Consider the following 21,906-nt stretch of genomic DNA (forward strand, 5'->3'; position numbering starts at 1 on the left):
CGTGCCTTTTTTTCTGTCACATACAATTTAATGCGTTAGAGAGAAATCGAAAAACTGTGACGCACTGAAAGATGATCATGAGAAAAAGAATATATATTTTTACCTTAAATATACTTACGTTTTAAATGCTGAATTTAAGTTTTTTTAATGTTCCGTAATATGTAATTATAAATTAATCTGCGCCATCTACACGATAATTGTGAAAGTATCCGAAGTAAGAAATTCATATTTTATCAATAGAACGTCAAAATGATTAGCAAAATCTTAAAAAAATCGATTACAATTTAATTACTTTTTTGCGTTGTAAATATTAAGCGATAACAATTAAATAATAAATTTAAAAATTACCGGTGAAAGTTGAATTAGTAATCCGCCAGGAGCGACACCAGCGAAGCTCAGAGCGTATAACAAACGTTTGTTATTTATAGAAAAAGACAGCAAATACAAAATAAGTGATTGATGTGATCGTTCATGGGTATTCTTTCATTTTTCCGACTGTATACGCTGTGAGCTCGTACGTAGAGGGGATATTTACAAATTCGCGAGCGCCAGTAGTGGCAAGTCTGTAAACGTTTACCGGAAATTTGACATAAATGTCAAAGTGATTAATTTAAAATTAAAAGTAAAAACATTAATTATAAAAAATATTAGTTGGTCAGAGCTGTGGTATATATTTTTACCTTAAATATACTTACGTTTTAAATACTGAATTTAAGTTTTTTTTTAATGTTCCGTAATATCGTTGATTGAAATAAACGGTAATCTTAGCGCCATCTACACGATAATTGTGAAAGTATCCGAAGTAAGAAATTCATATTTTATCGATAGAACGTCAAAATGATTAGCAAAATCTTAAAAAAATCGAGTACAATTTAATCAATTTTTTGCGTTGTAAATATAAAGCGATAACAATTAAATAATAAATTTTAAAATTACCGGTGAAAGTTGAATTAGTAATCCGCCAGGAGCGCCACCAGCGAAGCTCAGAGCCTATCCGCTGTGAGCTCGTACGTAGAGGGGATATTTATAAATTCGTGAGCGCCAGTAGTGACAAGTCTGTAAACGTTTACCGGAAATTTGACATAAATGTCAAAGTGATTAATTTAAAATTAAAATTAAAAACATTAATTATAAAAAATATTAGTTGATCAAAGCTGTGGTATATATTTTTACCTTAAATATACTTACGTTTTAAATACTGAATTTGCGTTTTTTAATGTTCTGTAATATGTACTTATGAATTAATCTTGGCGCCATCTACATGATAATTGTGAAAGTATCCGAAGTAAGAAATTAATATTTCATTAATAGAACGTCAAAATGATTAGCAAAATCTTAAAAAAATCTAATACAATTCAATTACTTTTTAGCGTTGTAAATATTAAACGATAACAATTAAATAATAAATTTAAAAATTACCGGTGAAAGTTGAATTAGTAACCGCTAGGAGCGACACCAGCGAAGCTCAGAGCGTATCTAACAATAAAACACTGAAAACGTTTGTTTTCTATACTTCCACAAAATTTATTATAACTATGTGACTACAGCTGTTTCAGCAGAGTGCCTTTCTCAAGCGATTTAGTTTACTATGGGTTTGCCTTTTTAAAGTCTTTAACTGAAGAGGTCACAACTATACACAATTCATCATCCCATCCTACACAACACAAATTAGCAGCCTACCATAGCATGATACATAGAAATTTCCATGTCAAAAAATAACTTCGAAATAGAACTGAACATCATTAAACAAATAGCAGTAAACAATGGCTATAAAGAACAAACAATTAATAAAATTTTAAACCAAAAACTCTATAAGAAAACCCTGAAATTAGTCTATCCACCACCACAGAAAGAACCCAGTACCTTCTGCTCTATCACATATACTGGCCAGATAACAACAAAAATAGCCAGATACATAAAAAAGAAAGAAATAACACCAGCTTTGAGAACTAACAACAACTTAAGCAAATATATTAAGAACAATAAGTGCCGAAAGAGAAAACAACTACAGAGTGGTGTCTTGTCTACAAACTAACTTGTAGTGACTGTTCGAAAACTTACATCGGTCAAACTGGCACAACCTTTGACAAAAGGATAGCAGAACACAAAAGGGCTTTCAACAATAGAAAAATAGACACTTCTACATACGCACTTCACCTTCTAGATCATAATCATTCTTTTAATGAAGAGTTTCAAATTCTGCATATTCAAAATAAAGGCCTTAAGCTATCTTTATTAGAATCTATGGAAATAAATAAATTAAAAAATACAGATATAATTCTGAATGACCAACTCGAGACAAACAGCTCCCCACTACTCAACCTCTTCAGTTAAAGACTTTAACAAGGCAAACCCATAGTAAACTAAATCAACTGAGAAAGGCCGAAACAGCTGTAGTCACATAGTTATAATAAATTTTGTGGAAGTATAGAAAACAAACGTTTTCAGTGTTTTATTGTTAGATAAAATGAACTTCCATCAAGTAACGGTCGAATCCATCAATTAATATTATTCATAATTAAGTAGTATTTAAGGTGATACAGTAGCGATTAACAGGTAGCAAAAACGCGTTCCAAGATTGCGGCTGTAATTTTGAATATTTTTTCGAGATATTTGGCACACGTATTCGTAATATAATAAAGAATGGCGGTACAGAGCCCAATTTGAAAAATATATTAATATGTGGAAATTACTCTGTAATTAAATACATTATTAAAAAAACGAGCCTGTACCGCCATTAAGAAGAACAAAAAAATACACTTTCTTCAAATAAACTTTTTTATCCGATGCCTAGATTTTGTGTCATTTTGGAACTACTAATGAAATAAAAAATTTTAGTAGTTCCAAAATGACACAAAATCTAGGCATCGGATAAAAAAGTTTATTTGAAGAAAGTGTATTTTTTTGTTCTTCTTAATGGCGGTACAGAGCCCAATTTGAAAAATATATTAATATGTGGAAATTACTCTGTAATTAAATACAATATTAAAAAAACGAGCCTGTACCGCCATTAAGAAGAACAAAAAAATACACTTTCTTCAAATAAACTTTTTTATGCGATGCCTAGATTTTGTGTCATTTTGGAACTACTAAAATTTTTTATTTCATTAGTAGTTCCAAAATGACACAAAATCTAGGCATCGGATAAAAAAGTTTATTTGAAGAAAGTGTATTTTTTTGTTCTTCTTAATGGCGGTACAGGCTCGTTTTTTTAATAATGTATTTAACTACAGAGTAATTGCCACATATTAATATATTTTTCAAATTGGGCTCTGTACCGCCATTATTTATTATATTACGAATACGTGTGCCAAATATCTCGAAAAAATATTCAAAATTACAGTCGCAATCTTGGAACGCGTTTTCGCAACCTGTTGGTCGCTACTGTTTCCTCTTAAGGTACTTCGGCGCATAAACAAACAAAAGAAATTACTATAAATAATAATAAAAAAGAAAAATACAATACAGTGGAACCTCGATAACTCGGATTAATCGGGACCGCGGCCGATCCGGGTTATCGAAAATCCGGGTTAGCCGGAGAGCATTGTAAAAATTAATAAAATTCGGTATACTTATAGATAAAGTCCGTTATAATTAAAACAACATGAAATATATATGCACAGTACACATCTAGCTTACCTATTATAGTTGTAGTATAGACAGTATAGATAGAGTATTGTTCTTCTTCTTCTTCAGGTGCCATCTCCGCTACGGAGGTTGGCAATCATCATAGCTATTTTAATTTTTGAGGCAGTAGCTCTAAATAGTTGTTTCGAGCTGCATCCAAACCACTCTCTCAGGTTCTTCAACCATGAAATTCGTCTTCTTCCGATGCTTCTTCTGCCATCTATCTTTCCTTGCATTATGAGTCGTAGGATGCCATACTTCTCGCCCCGCATCACATGTCCGAGATACTGTAGCTTCTTTTCTTTAATTGTAAGTTCAACTTCCTTTTCTTTACCTATTCTTCTCAGTACTTCATTGTTTGTAACTCTATCTACCCAGGAAACCCTCATAATTTTTCTATAGGTCCACATTTCAAAGGCGTTAAGTCGTCTCATTGTCTCTACATTTAACGTCCATGATTCCACTCCATAGTATAGAACACTGTAGACGTAACATTTTGTTAGGCGTACTTTAAGAGCTAATGTTAAATCTTTGCTACATAGGACCTTTTTCATTTTTATAAAATTAGAACGTGCTTTTTCGATTCTGACTTTTATTTCTGCAGTGTAGTCATTATTTTCTGTTATAAGTGTTCCTAGGTAAGTGTACTTTTTTACTCTTTCGATCTGCTGGCCCTCTACTATCAAGATTTCGTTAGTATTATGGTTGTTTTTACTAATTTTCATAAACTTCGTCTTTTTGATATTGAGAGAGAGTCCGTACTCCCTACTACACCTTACTATTTTACTCATGAGTCTTTGCAGGTCTTGTAAACTATCGGCTATTATTACTGTATCATCTGCATATCTGATGTTGTTAACTAAGACTCCATTTACTCTTATGCCGACTGTTTCATCTTCCAGAGTTTCTCGCATTACCTCTTCAGAATAAGCGTTAAATAATAGAGGTGATAGTATGCAGCCTTGCCTGACTCCTCTCTTTATTTCCATTTCTTCAGATGTTTCTTTTTCAATTCTTACTATTGCTCGCTGATTGTAATAGAGGTGTGTTATTAGTCTTAAATCTCTTTCATCTAGGTTTTTATTTTTTAGGATTTCCATGAGTCGATCATGTTTTACTTTATCAAACGCCTTATTGTAGTCTATAAAACAGACGTAAAGAGGATGGTTAACATCCAAACATCTCTGTGTCAGCACGTTGAAGGAGAATAATGCCTCTCTGGTACCCATACCATTGCGGAACCCATATTGAGTGTCACTAATATCCAGCTCCAGTTTAGAGTGTATTCTGGCGTGGATAATTTTCAATAGAATTTTCAAGGTATGTGACATTAAGCTTATGGTTCGGTAGTCACTGCATTCTTTTGCATTCACCTTCTTTGGCAAACACACAAAGGCTGATGTCAACATTTCTCTAGGGATGATTCCTGTATTATAGATAGCGTTGAACAGTTCTACTATTATGTCCAGGTTTTTCTCGTTGACCAACTTTATCAGCTCGCTAGGCAATTCATCTGGACCAGCAGATTTATTGGTTTTCATAGAGTTTATTGCCTGACCAACCTCTGATTTGGTTATCTCTGGGCCTACATCTCCCGTTTGGCTATCTACGGATGTACTAGCTTCTCTCTGGTCATGAAATAGTTCCTCGATATACTCTTTCCATCGTCGTAGTTTTCGTTTAGTCTCCATTATAATATTTCCATTTTTGTCGAGCAATATATTTGAGGTTCTTCTATTTCCTATTCCGGCTAGTTTTTTGACTTTTTTATGTAGGTTGAAGTTGTCATATGTGTTTTGCAGTTCTTCTATTTCTTTACATTTTTCAGAGAAGTAGGTTTCTTTAGCCTCCCTAATTTTTCTTCTTATTTGGTTTTGAAGTTGTTTATAGCGGGTCTTGTTAATGGTTTTGTTTTTTCTTCTTTCATTCATCAACTCTAGAATTTCCTCCGTCATCCATTCTTCTTTCTTACATTTGGTTGTAGTAAGTACTTTCTTACTTGGTTCTAATATAGAGGTTTTGAAGAATTGCCACTGCTGTTCTACGTTGCAATTATTTCCTGGGTTTCTGTCTAGATTTGTGTTGATTTCGTGTTTCAGATTTTCTTTTGTTTCTTCTGACTTTAGTTTCTGTATGTTAAGTTTATTGTTGTTGCGGCTTTTTTGCGTCTTTTTTAGTTGAAGTTGAAACCTAGCAATAAGAAGGCTATGATCAGATGATACGTCTGCTCCTGGATATGCCTTTACTGCCTGAATTGAGTTTCGATATCTGTGCTTTATTAGGATGTAGTCAATTTGATTTCTGACAATTTTGTGCTCTTTGTCAGCTGGTGATTTCCATGTATACAGGCGTCGCTTAGGTAATTTAAAGAATGTATTTGCGGCTATAACATTATGCTCCTGGCAAAATTCTATTAGGCGATCTCCTCTGTCGTTTCGTTCGCCAAGCCCATATGATCCTACATTAGGGTAGCATTTTCCTTCGCCAATTTTTGCGTTGAAATCACCCATGATCACTGTTATGTCTCTAGATGCTGTGAGATGTAATGTTTTCTGGAGTTCATTTAGGAGTATTGTTCATTTCTAGGTAAAAAAAACTCAGTCAGTTTCGGTTGTGTCAATTTCGTCTGCCATCGGAGCGATGTTATGTTATTTAAGAACAGTGGCTCTTTCATTGTTTAAAGTTTAAAAGACCATTGTTCTAAAAATAATTTTTTAAAAGACAGTTGAAAATAAATAAAGGAATAAAAGGTGCCTGTTGTTTGCGATAGCCCGATAATGGATAATGAACGTCGCTCTGCGCCGCTGCCGCCGTGTGCCATGAGTCATTTTTACCGTACAAATTACACAAATACCCATTATCTCTCAAATATTATATTATGGTCGAAGAAAAGTTTTATCAATGAAACTCGATATTTTTAAGACATTCCAGAAGCGGCTACAGATAAAATGTTTTAAAATACATACATTTTTATTGTTGAAATGTTTGTCTGATGAAAATCGGTCCGGGTTAGCCGGACTTCCGGGTTATCGGGGGCCGACTTATCGAGGTTCCACTGTACTTGGGACATGTGTTGCGACGGGAAAGATATGAACTACTTCAAATCATATCAGAAGGTAAAGTACAGGGCAAAAGATCAATAAGAAGACGCCAGAGAAATACGGATTTTCTCAGGACACTCAAATATCTAGGTCGCTGACTACTTTTTTAGTTATTGTAGTCCTATAGAAAGATAACCTACCTGTTTCCTGCCTAGAGTTCGCGTCCGTTTTTTAATTATTAACAATTTAGTGAAAAAACGCGATTTTTTGCACCCCTTTATAAAGCTAAATAGTTGACATAAAATTACAAAATTCGATTTTTTAGAACATTGAAAAAGCTTCAAAATACCGACTTTTGAATGTTAAAAGTAAATTTGTTGCTTCGCAAATTGCAAAATAAATGAAAATCGATATTTGTTAATATCTTTTACTTAATTTAACTTAGAATTTTAGGGTTTCACCAAAAGTTTGGTATTGTTTTCACCCAGTTTTGAAAAAATGTGAGAACTTTGAATTATACACGTCCGTCTGTCTGTCTGTCGTAATCACAACTCCCCCGTCAATATACCAGCTAGAATGACAAATGAGAGCTTATGATCCAAGTATGGTAGTAAATGTGAAATATTTGACCTAGACTGTCTTTCCGTCGGTCCGTCCGACCGCGAATATATCTCCTCCGTCATTATACCAGGTAGAACGACAAATGAGGTGCCAAATGAAAGCTTATAATCCAAGGATGGTACTAAAGGTGATAAATTTGATCTAAGCTGTCTGCCCGTCGATCTGTCCGACCGCGAATATAACTCCTCCGTCATTATACCAGGTAGAATGACAAATGAGGAGTCAAATGAAAGTTTATAATCCAAGGATGGTACTAAATGTGCGATATTTGACCTAGGCTGTCTGTACGTCGGTCCGTCCGACCGCGAATATAACTCCTCCGTCATTATACCAGGTAGAATGACAAATGAGGTGTCAAATGAAAGCATATAAATAAAAGATGATACTAAAGGTGAGATATTGGACCTAGGCTGTCTGTCCGTCGGTCCGTCCGACCGCGAATACAACTCATCCGTCAATATACCAGGTAGAATGACAAATGAGGTGTCAAATGAAAGCTTATAATGCAAGGATGGTACTAAATGTGAGAAATTTGACCTAGGCTGTCTGTCCGTCTGTCCGTCCGACTGCGAATATAACTCCTCCGTCATTTTACTAGGTAGAATGACAAATGAGGTGTCAAATGAAAGCTTATAATGCAAGGATGGTACCAAATGTGAGAAATTTGACCTAGGCTGTCTGTCCGTCCGACTGCGAATATAACTCCTCCGTCACTATACCAGGTATATAACAAAAAATTATTTTTTCAAAAATTGTTTAAACAAATTAGACTGTTTATTGGAACGTAACGTAATGGAAAGTTGCTGATATAATAATGATCCATAAACCTGGTAAACCACCTCACGAGCATACCTCCTATCGTCCTATTAGTCTCTTACCGGTACTAGCTAAACTATTTGAGAAGTTATTAGCGACAAGACTTACGAAGATAATAACTGATAATAATCTTTTTCCGGATCACCAGTTTGGTTTCAGAGAGAAGCATTCAACAATAGAACAATTTCATAGAGTCGTTGATATAGTAAATAAAACTTTTTTTGTAAAATTTATTACTAATTTTCTTTGTTTATTTGTTGCATTTACATAAAAAGATAGTTTTTAATTGTTTCAAAAATGTTGCATGTTGTGGTTGTGTTTTTGTTTGTAAAATGTATGACTAATAAATTATTTTTATTTCTTTATTTGCTACAGTGTTACATTGATTACCGGATTGACAATCGGTAATCGTCAATTGTCAATTCAGTCGTGGCTTACTTAAAATTTAGATAAATTTAAACACCTAAAATAATTTTCTCTGAAAAATGAAAATATCTCCAAAACTAATAAATTTGGGCATAGGGAATGTTATTTAAAAATTAAAGTACGGTAATCTTACTTTTCAATAATGATATAAAATACTGGGTGTTCCATTTAACATTTCTGAGAAAATAATGTACTTGCGTTTTGACTCACCCTGTATTTGATATAAAGAAACTTAGCAATGTCAATAATTCTTGAAAATTTTGACAGTAAATAAAAAAATATGGCATTAATAAACCATTTCTGTTGTGCTTATTTTTATTTATACAGGGAGTTGAGCTTGTTACGATTTTCATAAAAAATTGGTTATAACTTTGTAAATACCCTGTATACATTACAAACCTTTATATTTTTGTGATGGAGAAGTTAACAAGATTTCGAATATAAAATAAAATATAGGGTGTTCCATTTAAAAAAACAGAAGTTTGGTCTGCCACTGTGTTATCGAACACCCTGTAACATTCCAGCTAATTTTGTATTGTGAAGCTCAAAGGTGGCTAAAATTTTTGTTATTAACTTATATTGCTATCTATTACTATAGCGAAGCTATTGAGCTTTACCCTACTAATCAATCACCCTGTATGTAGAAATAAATAACAAAGCAATTCCACAAGCCGAAAGCGTTAAATACCTTGGAATGCACCTGGACAAAACTTTGACATGGAGAACCCATATAAGGAAAAAGCGCCAACAGTTAAACTTAAAATTTCGTAAACATTATTGGATCCTGGGCAGACCATCAAAGTTGTCTATACGTAACAAACTGTTGGTATACAATACTCAAACCGGTCTGGACCTATGGGATCTAGCTATGGGGTATAGCAGCAAAATCCAACATATCCATAATGGAAAGATTACAATCTAAAGTGTTACGCTCTATAACAGACGCCCCATGGTTCGTGTCAAACAAAGACATTTATTGTAATCTAGAAGGAAGTACCTACAATCAGTGAAGTGATAGTTCAGTGCAGTGCAGTGTTCGCTACATAAAACGCCTAGAAAGCCATCCAAATGCTCTGGTAATAAACTTGCCACTAATAGTCAACAAACTCACCGACTTAAACGTAAAAATCCACTGGACCTTATTTATAAATAACTTTTGTAACTCACCGTATTGGTGTTTATATTTTAGATATAATATTATGTATTGTTTGTAAATGTGAAATGTATGTTTGTATGTAGCATACTATCGGAATGTTATGTTTGTTCCGTACTAGAGGTCCAGTAATTGCACTGACCTCTCTAACGTCAATTTTTTTACTTCAAACCCCAAAGACGATTATTGTTAGAATTTTTATAACTAACAGATTGCTGAATAAACGTTTCAAAAAAAAAATATAATTAAAAGCATGTTCTCAATTATTTTATAAAATTAGATGATGTGCTTCCCATATTCAGAGAAGCTTGAGATTCCTTGAATCTACGAAAAACCCGTTTTTCAAGGCTTTTTGGGGATTGTACTGTTTTTTTTTTAATTTTGGGTGTTATGCGCCATTAAATGGCACGTTTCAAAATATGTCCTTGAAAAATATGAGATGAAGTATTTTACAGAAGTAAAGAAATATAGTGAACCTCATCTTATGCGAAAAACCGGGTTTCCAAATGTTTTTAGATTTTTCCATCTTTTATCACCTTTAAACATTAAAAAAACTTTACACAATTTAATCACATGAAACCTAAAAAATTAAAAAAATTAAGAAAAACTTGCAAAAACCCTAAAGAGATTGTAAAAACATGTTTTTTGGAGGGGAGAGGGGGGTGAACGTGTTTGGCCAAATTTTGAATGCCCTAAAGTCTAAAGGACTCAGTTATTTCAAATTGTATATAAGCTATAAAAAAAACTTGATTCTTGATCTATTTTGAAGTCTATAAAATGGGGAAAACCCTCAAAAAACAGTTTTTCGACTTTTTGAAGGTGGTACATCTTAAAAAAAGAGATATAATTTTTTCATCTTACCTAAAAACAAATTAAAAAGAAAAGTCCCCGTTTATTTTTTCACATAGAGTATAGAGTATGTTTTTTTTAACACAGAATGTAAAAAAATTAAAAATAGAATTATGGAAGTGAGGGCCTTTTGCCTATCTTAACGGGGATATCTTTTGTGTTTAAAACGGTTCCATGACATCTCGTAACGCGACAGTTCGTAACCGGACAAATGGTAACGGACAATTTGTAACGGCGACAGTTCGTAACTATACAAATTCATAACGGATAATTCGTAACGTCCAAATTGAATTATTCTGTTTATTTTTGTTAACGTGGAAACTAACTACTGTTATTACAGTTTGTTTATCAGTAATGAAATTATGTTTATCAATTTACCGAATCAGTATCAGGATAAACAGTTTTAAGGCATTTCATATTTTGTGTTTCAGAATATAATAAAAGTATTTAAACACGCAAACTAATATTTAAACAAAATACTTACATACAAACTTCTAAAACTATTTTTAAATCTGTATGCCGGAGGTAAACGGCACTATGTCACAAATTTGTAATTTTACAGGAGAACCGTTTTAAGTTTATTTTTGTGTTTCTTTATTCACATGATTTATTTTAATACACATTATGTCACAATTCCTTGTCTAATTTATTCTTCAGATTATTAACTTTCAAAATTGTATTATTTAAAACACATATTGTGATACTAAACTTGATTTATTTTTAATAAAAAAAAAATTAAAACACAATGTAGTGGACATAGTGCTGTTTACCTCTTCAAGATCTTTTGAGTCATGGTACTAGATGTTTACTAAAAATGCATTATACAATGTTAAACTTTAATTTGTTTCTCCTTCATGACAAACATAACAGGGAAAAGTAATACTTTACCCGCTTGTTTAACACTGGATCTATTTTGTAACTTCCTTCAACCATGTGGGCGCCATGTCCACATGGTGCCCTCTGCCTCTAAACAAAATGTGACATGATACTTTTTATAAAGTGCTTATCTTTGTTATTTTATAAAGTAGGACATAGTGCTTTATACCTCTGTGTGGAGAATTAAAAGTTCATTATAACTGCAGTATAATCCCAATATTGACCAAAATGGACATAGTGCCCTTTACATCCGGCATACAGAAATATGTATTTTGAAAACGCATTTTACATATTTTCTACTTACCACTTCTTTTAAAATATATTTCATATACTTTTTGGCATATATTTTTATTAATATAACAACTAATTTTTTTAAAAAATTTTATCTTGAATTATCACTAAATAGAGTGTGATCAATGATTTAAAAATATTGTTAAAAGTTTGTATGTATTTAAATCTTTGTTTGTGTTTAAAGACTTTTTTCTACAACCGTGTTAAACATGCAATTTTTAGCACTCCATACGAGCGTTAAAAATGCTACTATAAGGCACTAGTGCTTTAAAAATTTTTTAAGGTACTGCAGTTCGTATTGACCGTATAGGCAATTTTGATGTAATGTCAAAAAATATAAAAATGGAATGTCAGTAAGTTCAAGTAAAAGTTTTTGTAGATATTGTCCTGTAATTAGGTTTGTAGAAAAAATGTTGTACGATATGCGTGTTAAAAAGTACATTTTTAAGGCACTCATGTGAATTGCAGAACTTGCTATCGCTCATTCTGCAAACTTTCACATGCGTGCTTTAAACGTGTACTTTTAACACTTATATCATAAATAACTATTAATCTATTCTGAATCACGAAATATAAAATGTGTTAAACATGTTTACCCCGGTACTGACTCGTTAAATTGATAAACTTAATTGCAATTACAGTCGAACCCGCTTATCGGAATAGTCTTCGTGCCAAGCAAAAATATTCTTATAACCGGGATATTCTAATAACCGATCGTTGGTGGCTAGCCGAAATAAATGTACCGAATATACGTACTGATAGTACATACTATGTTTAACATGTATAATATGTATATGGTTTTAGGTATTTTTATGTCAATAATACAGTATTGTAACTATTAGGTACATATTTATTAAAAACCAAATTGCATTATAATGTGGATGCATACAGGAATAATATGAAATGTATACAATATATAGATGTGTAAATATTTTCTTATTAAAATACATATAAAAGAGTCATTTTACTTGTTTTTTTTTTGTTACATAAACTACTAATCAGTTGTGGCTCTAAATTATAAAATTAGAAAAATTTCCATTGGATTGACCCTCCAGAGAACTTCTTACCTACGAGCGGTTAGGATAGCCGATAAGCTTGTTTCTAAAAATGTTTTTATAAGAGGCTAATGGGTGGCAATATGTAAAGAAATTTGCAGACAAATGAAATTATTTTATGACCTGTGTCGGCGAACGATTGAATTCGTACTCATAACAAAGTAATAAAGTGTATTACTTGACAAACCCTAAAAATTTAAACAGCACTATATTATACCTTCGAGGCCTTTGACGACAATCCATAATACCAGACATAATTTAAATTTTTGGGAAATTGTAGGTAAAAATTAATTCGTTGACATGAAGAATATTCTATAAAGCGGTACTATCTTACTAAATCATATTCCAATAAACGGATAAATTTATTAATGAGTAAATGGAAAGGTTTCGGGACCTCGAATTTTTATTCCATAAACCGGGATATTCCTATAAGCGGTACTCTAATAAGCGGGTTTGACTGTATAACTGTAATAACAGTTAGTTTCCACGTTAAAAAAATAACAGAATAATTCAATTTGGACGTTACGAATTGTCCGTTACGAATTTGTATAGTTACGAACTGTCGCCGTTATGAAGTGTCGCTGTTACTAGTTGTCCGTTGCCACATTTCCGGTTACGAATTGTCGCGTTACGAGATGTCTGGTCACAGTCTTAAACACAGAAACAAAAGAAAGTGAAAGAGAATTACAGCTCCCGAACCGAACCATGGCCGGTGTGAGAAACCCTGTCTGTGTAAAGATTAGGTCCCGATCGACGATAGCGTTTGTCACCGACATGGTTCGTTCCGGGAGCTTGATATACTAAATTATATTAAAATTTTACTTACATTAGTAGCATTTTTGGTTAACATAAGCACAGCATTTGCGAACGGTTTATGCAATTTACTATGCTGTTTGGGGTTCTGGAATTCGTGATACAGCGGTAGCGTCAGATATATTCGAAGAGCTTCCTGGTCAGGGGGAGACGGTGTAAGACTAGGAATGATGTTATCGACTATACTATTCCAAATCTAAAAGAAACATTAGAACAAGTTAAAAAAATCTAAAATATATGTGGCGTTTTCTTGGGGAAAGACTGACATTTTGCTTCAAGAAATTAATGCACCATTAATAAATATCCATCCAATGGCACTACAGCCCAAACGAGGCCTTGGCCTCTTTCAGCAAGCTTCTTCAATCATCTCGATTTACTGCTGTTCTCAGAGGCGGCTCTAGCCCATGTAGCGTCCGTGTGCAGTTGATGCCCTGGCGCCCTTTAGTAGACGCGCAGTCAAAATGGAATAGTCGAATAGGTACCTACCTAGCACTAGTACATAGGGTATTAGAGGGCATTAGGTATGCTTATAATGTAAACAACAATCTAGATGTAAATAGTGCAATATTAAATGATGTCGGGAGCCAATTAGCCCAATAAATGACCGTTTTGTAGTGTAATTTTCAGGGGCAACTCCTAATTGCATGAAAATTTGGATTTAGGTTCTACTAACCCTCCACTTCAAAGTTGAATTTGTGCCGTTGGTTGCTTTTACTTGGGGGGTGATAGTCACCCTTTCTCGGGGGTGAAAAAACGTGTTTAAAATAAGCTTGGAAATGGATAAATTGACAGATTATAAGCAACTTTCGTTCTATAAATATTTTTAAATAAGTCAATACTTTTCGAGTTATTCGCGATTGAAAATGTTGATTTTTTGACAAAAGAAACCACGTTTTCAGACAGTTTTTCGCAAATAACTCAAAAGTACATATTTTATCGAAAAAAATATTCTTAGCAAAAGTGTAGCATATAAAAAAACAAAAAAAAATGGTGTATCAGTAAAGTCTATATATTGAGTAAAAGCAAAGTTGTAGCTCATGAAACATACGTTCTTATTCGTCTAATTCCAAATCGAATAATTCAAGGCGAAATCACCGAAAAATTACACAATTTTCGGGAAAAGCTTATCAACATTTTTAAAGTATATAACAATAGCTTTATACTTGTTTTTTACAAATATTTCTGGCATTAAAAATAAACGAGTTACATTGAAAAAAAGTTGGCCCCTTTTTTGGTAAAAAAAATAGTGAAAGCCTCCCTCTATTTAGCACACTAAATAAAATTAATCGTCGCCGTTTTACCATTTATTTTAACTGTATGTGTATTGTTTATATGATATGTAAGTTTGATTGATTTGAAGTGCTTATTTTAAAAAAAAATTGGTTTTATAGTAAAAAAAATTTTCTAAAAATTTTTGAAAAATTTCCTTTTTCAAAATAACTTAAAAAGTATTAGTGATAAGAAAAATCTTAAAGAGTAAAAAAATATAGGTTTTGCCATTATAAATATGCTAGTTTCATTTTGTTTTTGATTTATTTATTTATTTTATTTATTTAGTACCCAAATAACAGTACTGGACCAATTACAATCTGGGTTAGTGTATTAAGCGTATTAGTAAATTTACCGTTTACAGATCATAAACATAACAACAAAACAGTATAAAATACATAGACTACATAAACGCCGTTTATATGTAAGTGTGTGAAAAAACTCAAGATGAGAAAAACACACTCACATACGAACAACGACGAATAAAAACTTATAAAGTAATTAAAGAAAAACAGAAAATACATAGTATGTAAAACAATTAAATACAAAAATACAGAATAAATATATAATATAACAGCAAGATGCTAAAAAGATGCTAAAAAGTGACTGGTTGCAACCTAATGGCGTTAGCAGCATTCTTAATGATGCGTAAATTAGAATTGAAGATGTCAAAGAGATCAGAGTTCGCATTGTAGTGAGCTTGCATTTGTACTAGAGGTGACTGCACCAAAATATTTGATCTGGCTCTGTTAACATAAAACGTTTGTGAAGTACGAGAAGCAACACGTGGTACGTGGAGATTAAGAAGTTGCAATAACTCAGGAGTATTTACTTGATTGTTAATAATTTTAAATAAAAAGCATAAAGATTGAGTTATTCTACGACGCTGAAGACTTTGCATCTTAAATTTATCGAGAAGTAGCTCTTCAGAAAATCCCCTAACAGGATAAATGCCAGTGGATTTAAAGTGCATACTTTTTAAAAACCGCCTCTGTACTGATTCCAAAACAGTTGTGTGATTTTGATAAATTGGAGACCAAACTATCGATGCATAATCGAGTTTGGGGAGAACAAGAGATGAATATAAAAATTTGCAAGTGTCAATATCGGTAAGTTCTTTCGCATTTCGTAAAATGAAACCTAGAGTACTAAACGCACCCGCAACGATATTAGTGATGTGTGGAACAAATGATAGTCTGCAGTCAAATATGACCCCCAGGTCCTTAACAGAGCTGGGGCGACAAATGGAAGTATTATGTATATGATAATCGTAGTGTGTTGGAGAAGGGCTTCTAGAAAAAGACATAACATTACATTTAGACGCATTTAGCTGCAAACAATTAGTGTCACACCATATATTCTCCTTTTCATGAACATTTTTCAGTGCGTCACAAATTATAGAAAAAAAGGTAAGTCCGTGATAATACACATTTATGACATTTATTCTAACGTGACATTTTAGTTAAATCTGACAGTTGTCAAATTTTATTTTCAATTTGTAATAAAACCAAATCAATTGTGTCTATTGCATTTATAAAATGGTATTTTCTTTCATTTGTATAGTCTTATAAATTGTACAGATTATATTGATAATATTATTATTTTATTTAATAAATAATTCTTTTTTGATTATGGCGCCATCTATCGACAACTAGAATAATCACCGAACTAGAATAATTACCGAAGTATTCCCAGACGTGCCTTTTTTTCTGTCACATACAATTTAATGCGTTAGAGAGAAATCGAAAAGCTGTGACGCACTGAAAGATGATCATGAGAAAAAGAATACTGATTTTATTTAAATTTTCTTGAAGTCTAATGCAATCGGAGGGTGACTTAATTTCAAAAAATAATTTTAAATCGTCCGCATAAATTAGTGAATGAACATCTAGGTCATCAACAATATCATTAACGAATATCACAAACAGTAGCGGCCCTACAATTGAACCTTGAGGTACTCCGGATAACTGAGGAAAAGGGGTTGATTTAAAACCTCTAATTTGTGTATATTGCCATCGATCTGTAAAATAAGAGTTAAATAATTGTAACAGCGTAGGTGTGATTGAAATAGAACTGAGCTTATTCAGTAGAATTTTATGACTTAAGCGGTCGAAAGCTTTGGAAAAGTCAGTGTATATGACGTCGACTTGAGCATTTCTGTCTAATGCTTCACACAGGAATTGAGTGATATTAACAAGATTTGTTAAAGTAGATTTACCACTGATAAATCCGTGCTGTTGGGGAACTATGAATGGTGAAATGTGGGTGTAAAGGTGTTTATTTATACATATCTCGAAAATTTTACTAAAGTTGGATATGATAGCAATAGGCCTATAGTTTAGGATAGAAGTTCGATTTTCTTTCTTAAACACAGGGACAATTTTAGAAACTTTCCATTGTGTGGGAAAGACCGAACTGGATAATATGCAGTTAAATAAAGTACACAGAGGAGTTGAAAATACGTGGGCACAATCTTTTATGAGAAATGCAGGAATATTATCTGGTCCCATCGTCATGTTCGGCTTAATCTTCCTTATGGCCTGTTCAATTTCAGATTTTGTAAAAGCGGGAATGTGCAATTGTTCGGCAATATATGTATTTAATTTGGGAGTGATATGGTCGGGAGGAGAAATATCGGTGTATGACTTTGAGAAGAAATCGGCAAATGATGAGGCAATATCCTGTGAAGTCTCTAGCTTTATATTATTATACGACATAGTTTCAGGAATAGAACAATTTGTTTTCTTGGAGTTTATGAACGACCAAAAGCTACGAGAATCTTGTTTAAGATTGAGTTCTAGTTGAGACACATAACGCTTGTATATTATTTGATTAAAGTATTTGAATTCTGAACGAATTCTCTTGAATTCAGTGTAATTTTGAATATTACGAGATTTTTTGTACGCGTTCCAAGCTCTATTTTTAGTATTCAGAAGATTAATCAGATCACCATTGAACCAAAACGGATAACGTTTAGTTTGCTTCTTTTTAAGAGGAATATGTTTAGAGAAGATGCTGTGAATATACTGATAAAAGGCATTTAGGTTGCTGTTGATATCAAGATCAGTGGAAAGAAAAGACCAGTCAGATAAATAGAGTTCATTATAAAGTTCTATAAAGTTGGCTCTCTTAAAGTTAAAATTCTGCTTACTGTCGATTTTGATTTCATTAAATTCTAAGACAAAAAGTTTTTCCGTAAGACAAAAATTGGTTAAGATATGGCTGTTCAAAATTTGCATACACTTGTGATTGTGACCTGTTTAAGCTTTTTCAACTATCACCCTTTCAAAAATAAGCACTTTAAACCGGTGAGACTGACAGATCATATAAAAAATAGATTATTAAGTAAATTGTTTGTAAAGCGGTAACGATTAATTTCATTTGGGGAGCTAAAGACGGGGAGATTTTCATGATTTTTTTTCAAAAAAAGAGGGCCAACTTTATTTTGAGCGTAACTCGCTTATTTTTAATGCTAGAAACTTTTATAAACAATTAAAATAAAGCTTTTTATAAACACTTTAAAAAAGTTTAAATGGGTTTTTCCCGAAAGGTGCTTAATTTTTCGGTGATTTCACCTTGAAATATTCGCTTTGGAATTAGACGAATAAGAACGAAATTTTCATGAGCTATAACTTTGTTTTTACTCGATTTATAGACTTTACTGATACACCATTTTTTTGGTTTTTTCTAAGCTACACTTTTGCTAACATTTTTCTCGATCAAATATTTACTTTTTGAGTTATTTGCGAAAAACCGTCTGAAAATGTAGTTTTTTTGTCGAAAAATAAACATTTTCAATCGCAAATAACTCGAAAAGTATTAAGTTACGTAAAAAACTCTATAGAACAAAAGTTGCTTAAAATCAGTCAATTTATCTATTTCCGGTCTTATCTTGAACGTATGTTTTTTCATCCCGGAGAAGGGGTAACTGTCACCCCCCAAGTAAAAGCAACCAACGGCACAATTTCAACTTTGAAGTGGAGAGTAAGTAGAACCTAAATCCAAATTTTCATGCAATTCGGAGTTGCCCCTGAAAATTACACGGTATCGCCGTATTTCCTGTTCATTTACTGGGCTAAATAGGTAATATTCACGGCGTCAGAACAACCTACCCAAATCTGTTAAAAATATTTAATTAAAAAGGAACTTTTTTACCCTCGACACGTGTACAAACGCCTTTGAAAATGCCCGGCAAGTCACAAGCAATTTGACCTTTATAGTTTCCACAACCGATTTCGGAAACATTGTCGGTTGTCTTCAAATGAATCAAAAGATTGCCGCCCATCCGTTGGACGGACAGCGGGTCGGATGGCAATCTATAAATCGCGCTTAAGCGCCAATGTAATTTTTCATTAATCGTTTTAAAGAATATTTTATGTTGAGACAAATTAAATTACCCGCTCTTTGGCGCTCGGCGCCCGTGTGCACCGCACACCCTGCACAATAGGTAAAGCCGCCTCTGGCTGTTCTTTTCCATGAACGCGTTTTTAGGAGGTTTTTGGCATCCTCATCTACTTCGTCTTCCCATCTATTTTGTGGTCTTCTAACAGGATTTTTTCTTGCATAATTGTATTTAGCGATTTTCTGGGGATTCATGCATGCGGACGACATGCCCTGCCTACCGTAAGCATATTTACAAATGCTCCTATACTACGGCACCAGGCAGAGTGCTGAAATCGGTTAGCCTTTGAAATACACTATTACGCTACAAATCCTCATTGATTTAGGCACCTATTAAATTATAAGACATCTATTAAATTATGGTGCCTAAGTTTTTAATGCAATTAATGTTATTGTAAGCATTGTATATTTCAATTTATTGTATTCAAATAGAAATGTCGAAACTGCAATAAACCTAGCATACTTAAGAATGTGTTTTTTGTCAAGAACCCGAGAAACAAATAAAACAAAAATTAAAACAAAAACGCCAATGAATAAAAAACAAATATATATGTTTTATTTTTATTTATTTGAAGTACAGATATAATTAATCGTAAACAGTGCGTCCATAAAGTAACGCATAAATTCATTATTAACTAAATAAACAACATTATTAGAAATTACCGAAACAGGTCGATTTTTGATTTTAATTTATGATTTTTTGGCATATATACAGTATGTCCCTGTAAGTTGTATCCATATGGAAAACTTTTTTATTATTAATTTTACGAAAAAAAGGTATTCTTCATAAAAAGCTCTGCATGGTCCAAAACCTAAGATTTAACCATCAAATATCAAATTTTTTGAATGTTATACGGGGTATGTCAAAAAGTTTGTATTTCACTCAAGAGTGAATAAGTAGCTTTATTTTTCACGATATTGAAAATTGCTATTATGAAAAGTTGTTTAGAATTAAAAAGTATATTCTAGTATGCAATTACATCCTTCTAATTGAATTTTTTTTTTGAGAAATTATGGATAATTAACATTATTTTCAGTTATTTCAGTTCAGATAACTCTTTTATTATTAATTTTACGAAAAAAAGTGATTCTTAATAAAAAGTTCTGCATGGTCTAAACCCTAAAATACAACCATCTTATGTCAAATTTTATTAATTTTATACGAGGTATGTCAAAAAATATGAATTTTGCTCAAGAGTAAAATACGTTTATTTTTCACAATATCGAAAATTGTTATAATAAAAAGTTATTTAGAATTAAAAACTATGTTTCAGTATGTAATTACATCCTTCTAATTGAAATATTCTGAACTATAAAGGTACTTTACTTTTGATCTTTTATCTTTTTTGACATACCTCGTATAAAATTGATAAAATTTGATATAAAATGGTTGTATTTTAGGTATTAGACCATTCAGATTTTTTATTAATAATCACTTTTTTTCGTAAAATTAATAATAAAAGAGTTATCATAATTGAAATAACTGAAAATAATGTTAGTTAACCATAATTTTTCAAAAAAAAATTTTTTCGATTAGAAGGATGTAATTGCATATTAGAATATATATTTTAATTCCAAACAACTTTTCATAATAGCAATTTTCAATATTGTGAAAAATAAAGCTACTTTACTCCTGAGTGAAATTCAAACTTTTTGACATACCTCGTATAATATTCAAAAAATTTGATATATAATCATTAAATCTTAGGTTTTGGACCATGCAGAGCTTTTTATGAAGAATAATTTTTTTTCGTAAAATTAATAATAAAAAAGTTTTCCATATGGATACAACTTACAGGGACATACTGTATATATCATACTAGCGACGTCATCCGTCTGGACGTGATGACGTAATCGATAATTTTTCAATAAGAATAGGGATTGTGTGATAGCTCATTTGAAAGGCAATTCTATTCTCTATTCAGTAATATAAACATTAACATAATTATTTATACAGGGTGTCCAAAAACAATTTTTTAATGAAATTGATTGACACAAAAAGAAGACTTTGCGTAGTTTATTTAATTCAAAATACATTTTACTGCTGTCAGAAAACAGAAATAAAATATTTATTTCAAATATAAACATTACTTTTTGCTTAAATTCAATGTTTAAGCTGCCACACACCTGCCTGTTGATAGTTTGAACATTTAATTTAAGCGAAAAGCTATGTTTATTTGCCAAATAAAAATTTTGTTTCTGTTTTATGACAGCAGTAAAATGCATTTTGAATTAAATAAATTACGCACATTCGTCTTTTTGTGTCAATTAATTTATTATATAAAAAAATTTGGACACCCTGTATAAATAATGATGTTAATGTTTATATTGTTGAATTGAGAATTGAAGTGCCTTTCAAATGAGCTAGCACACGACTCCTATTCTCCTTTAAAAAATCATCGATTACGTCATCACGTCCAGACGGATGATGTCACTAGTATGATATATATGCCAAATATCATTAATTAAAATCAAAAGTCGACCTGTTTCGGTAATTTCTAATAATGTTTAAACTAACCGAAATCCCATATCATCTCATTCCATACCATTATCTTTTTAATATTTTAATTTTATTTTCATATAAATTATACAACCATTTGGTACTTTAATCTCATTTACCTTACACCATAGTAACTTACTCTTAATTTTGTTTTCATTTCCCTTTTAA

The 21,906-nt window shown here is 32.1% G+C and overlaps 1 protein-coding gene across 3 annotated transcripts in view; it reads right to left on the reverse strand.

The window, feature by feature from the left end:
• LOC126879533 (probable E3 ubiquitin-protein ligase HERC4) overlaps nucleotides 1-21,906 on the reverse strand; it is a 125,606-nt gene that overhangs the window by 41,714 nt on the left and 61,986 nt on the right. For all 3 annotated transcript variants that reach the window (XM_050642638.1, XM_050642636.1, XM_050642637.1), the window contains exon 8: nucleotides 13,582-13,764. In XM_050642638.1, the coding sequence (XP_050498595.1) occupies nucleotides 13,582-13,764 (183 nt within the window). The remainder of the gene's footprint in view (nucleotides 1-13,581; nucleotides 13,765-21,906) is intronic.

The sequence above is a fragment of the Diabrotica virgifera genome, chromosome 2 (genome assembly GCF_917563875.1).
Source record: "Diabrotica virgifera virgifera chromosome 2, PGI_DIABVI_V3a".
In the NCBI taxonomy this organism is placed as follows: domain Eukaryota; kingdom Metazoa; phylum Arthropoda; class Insecta; order Coleoptera; family Chrysomelidae; genus Diabrotica; species Diabrotica virgifera.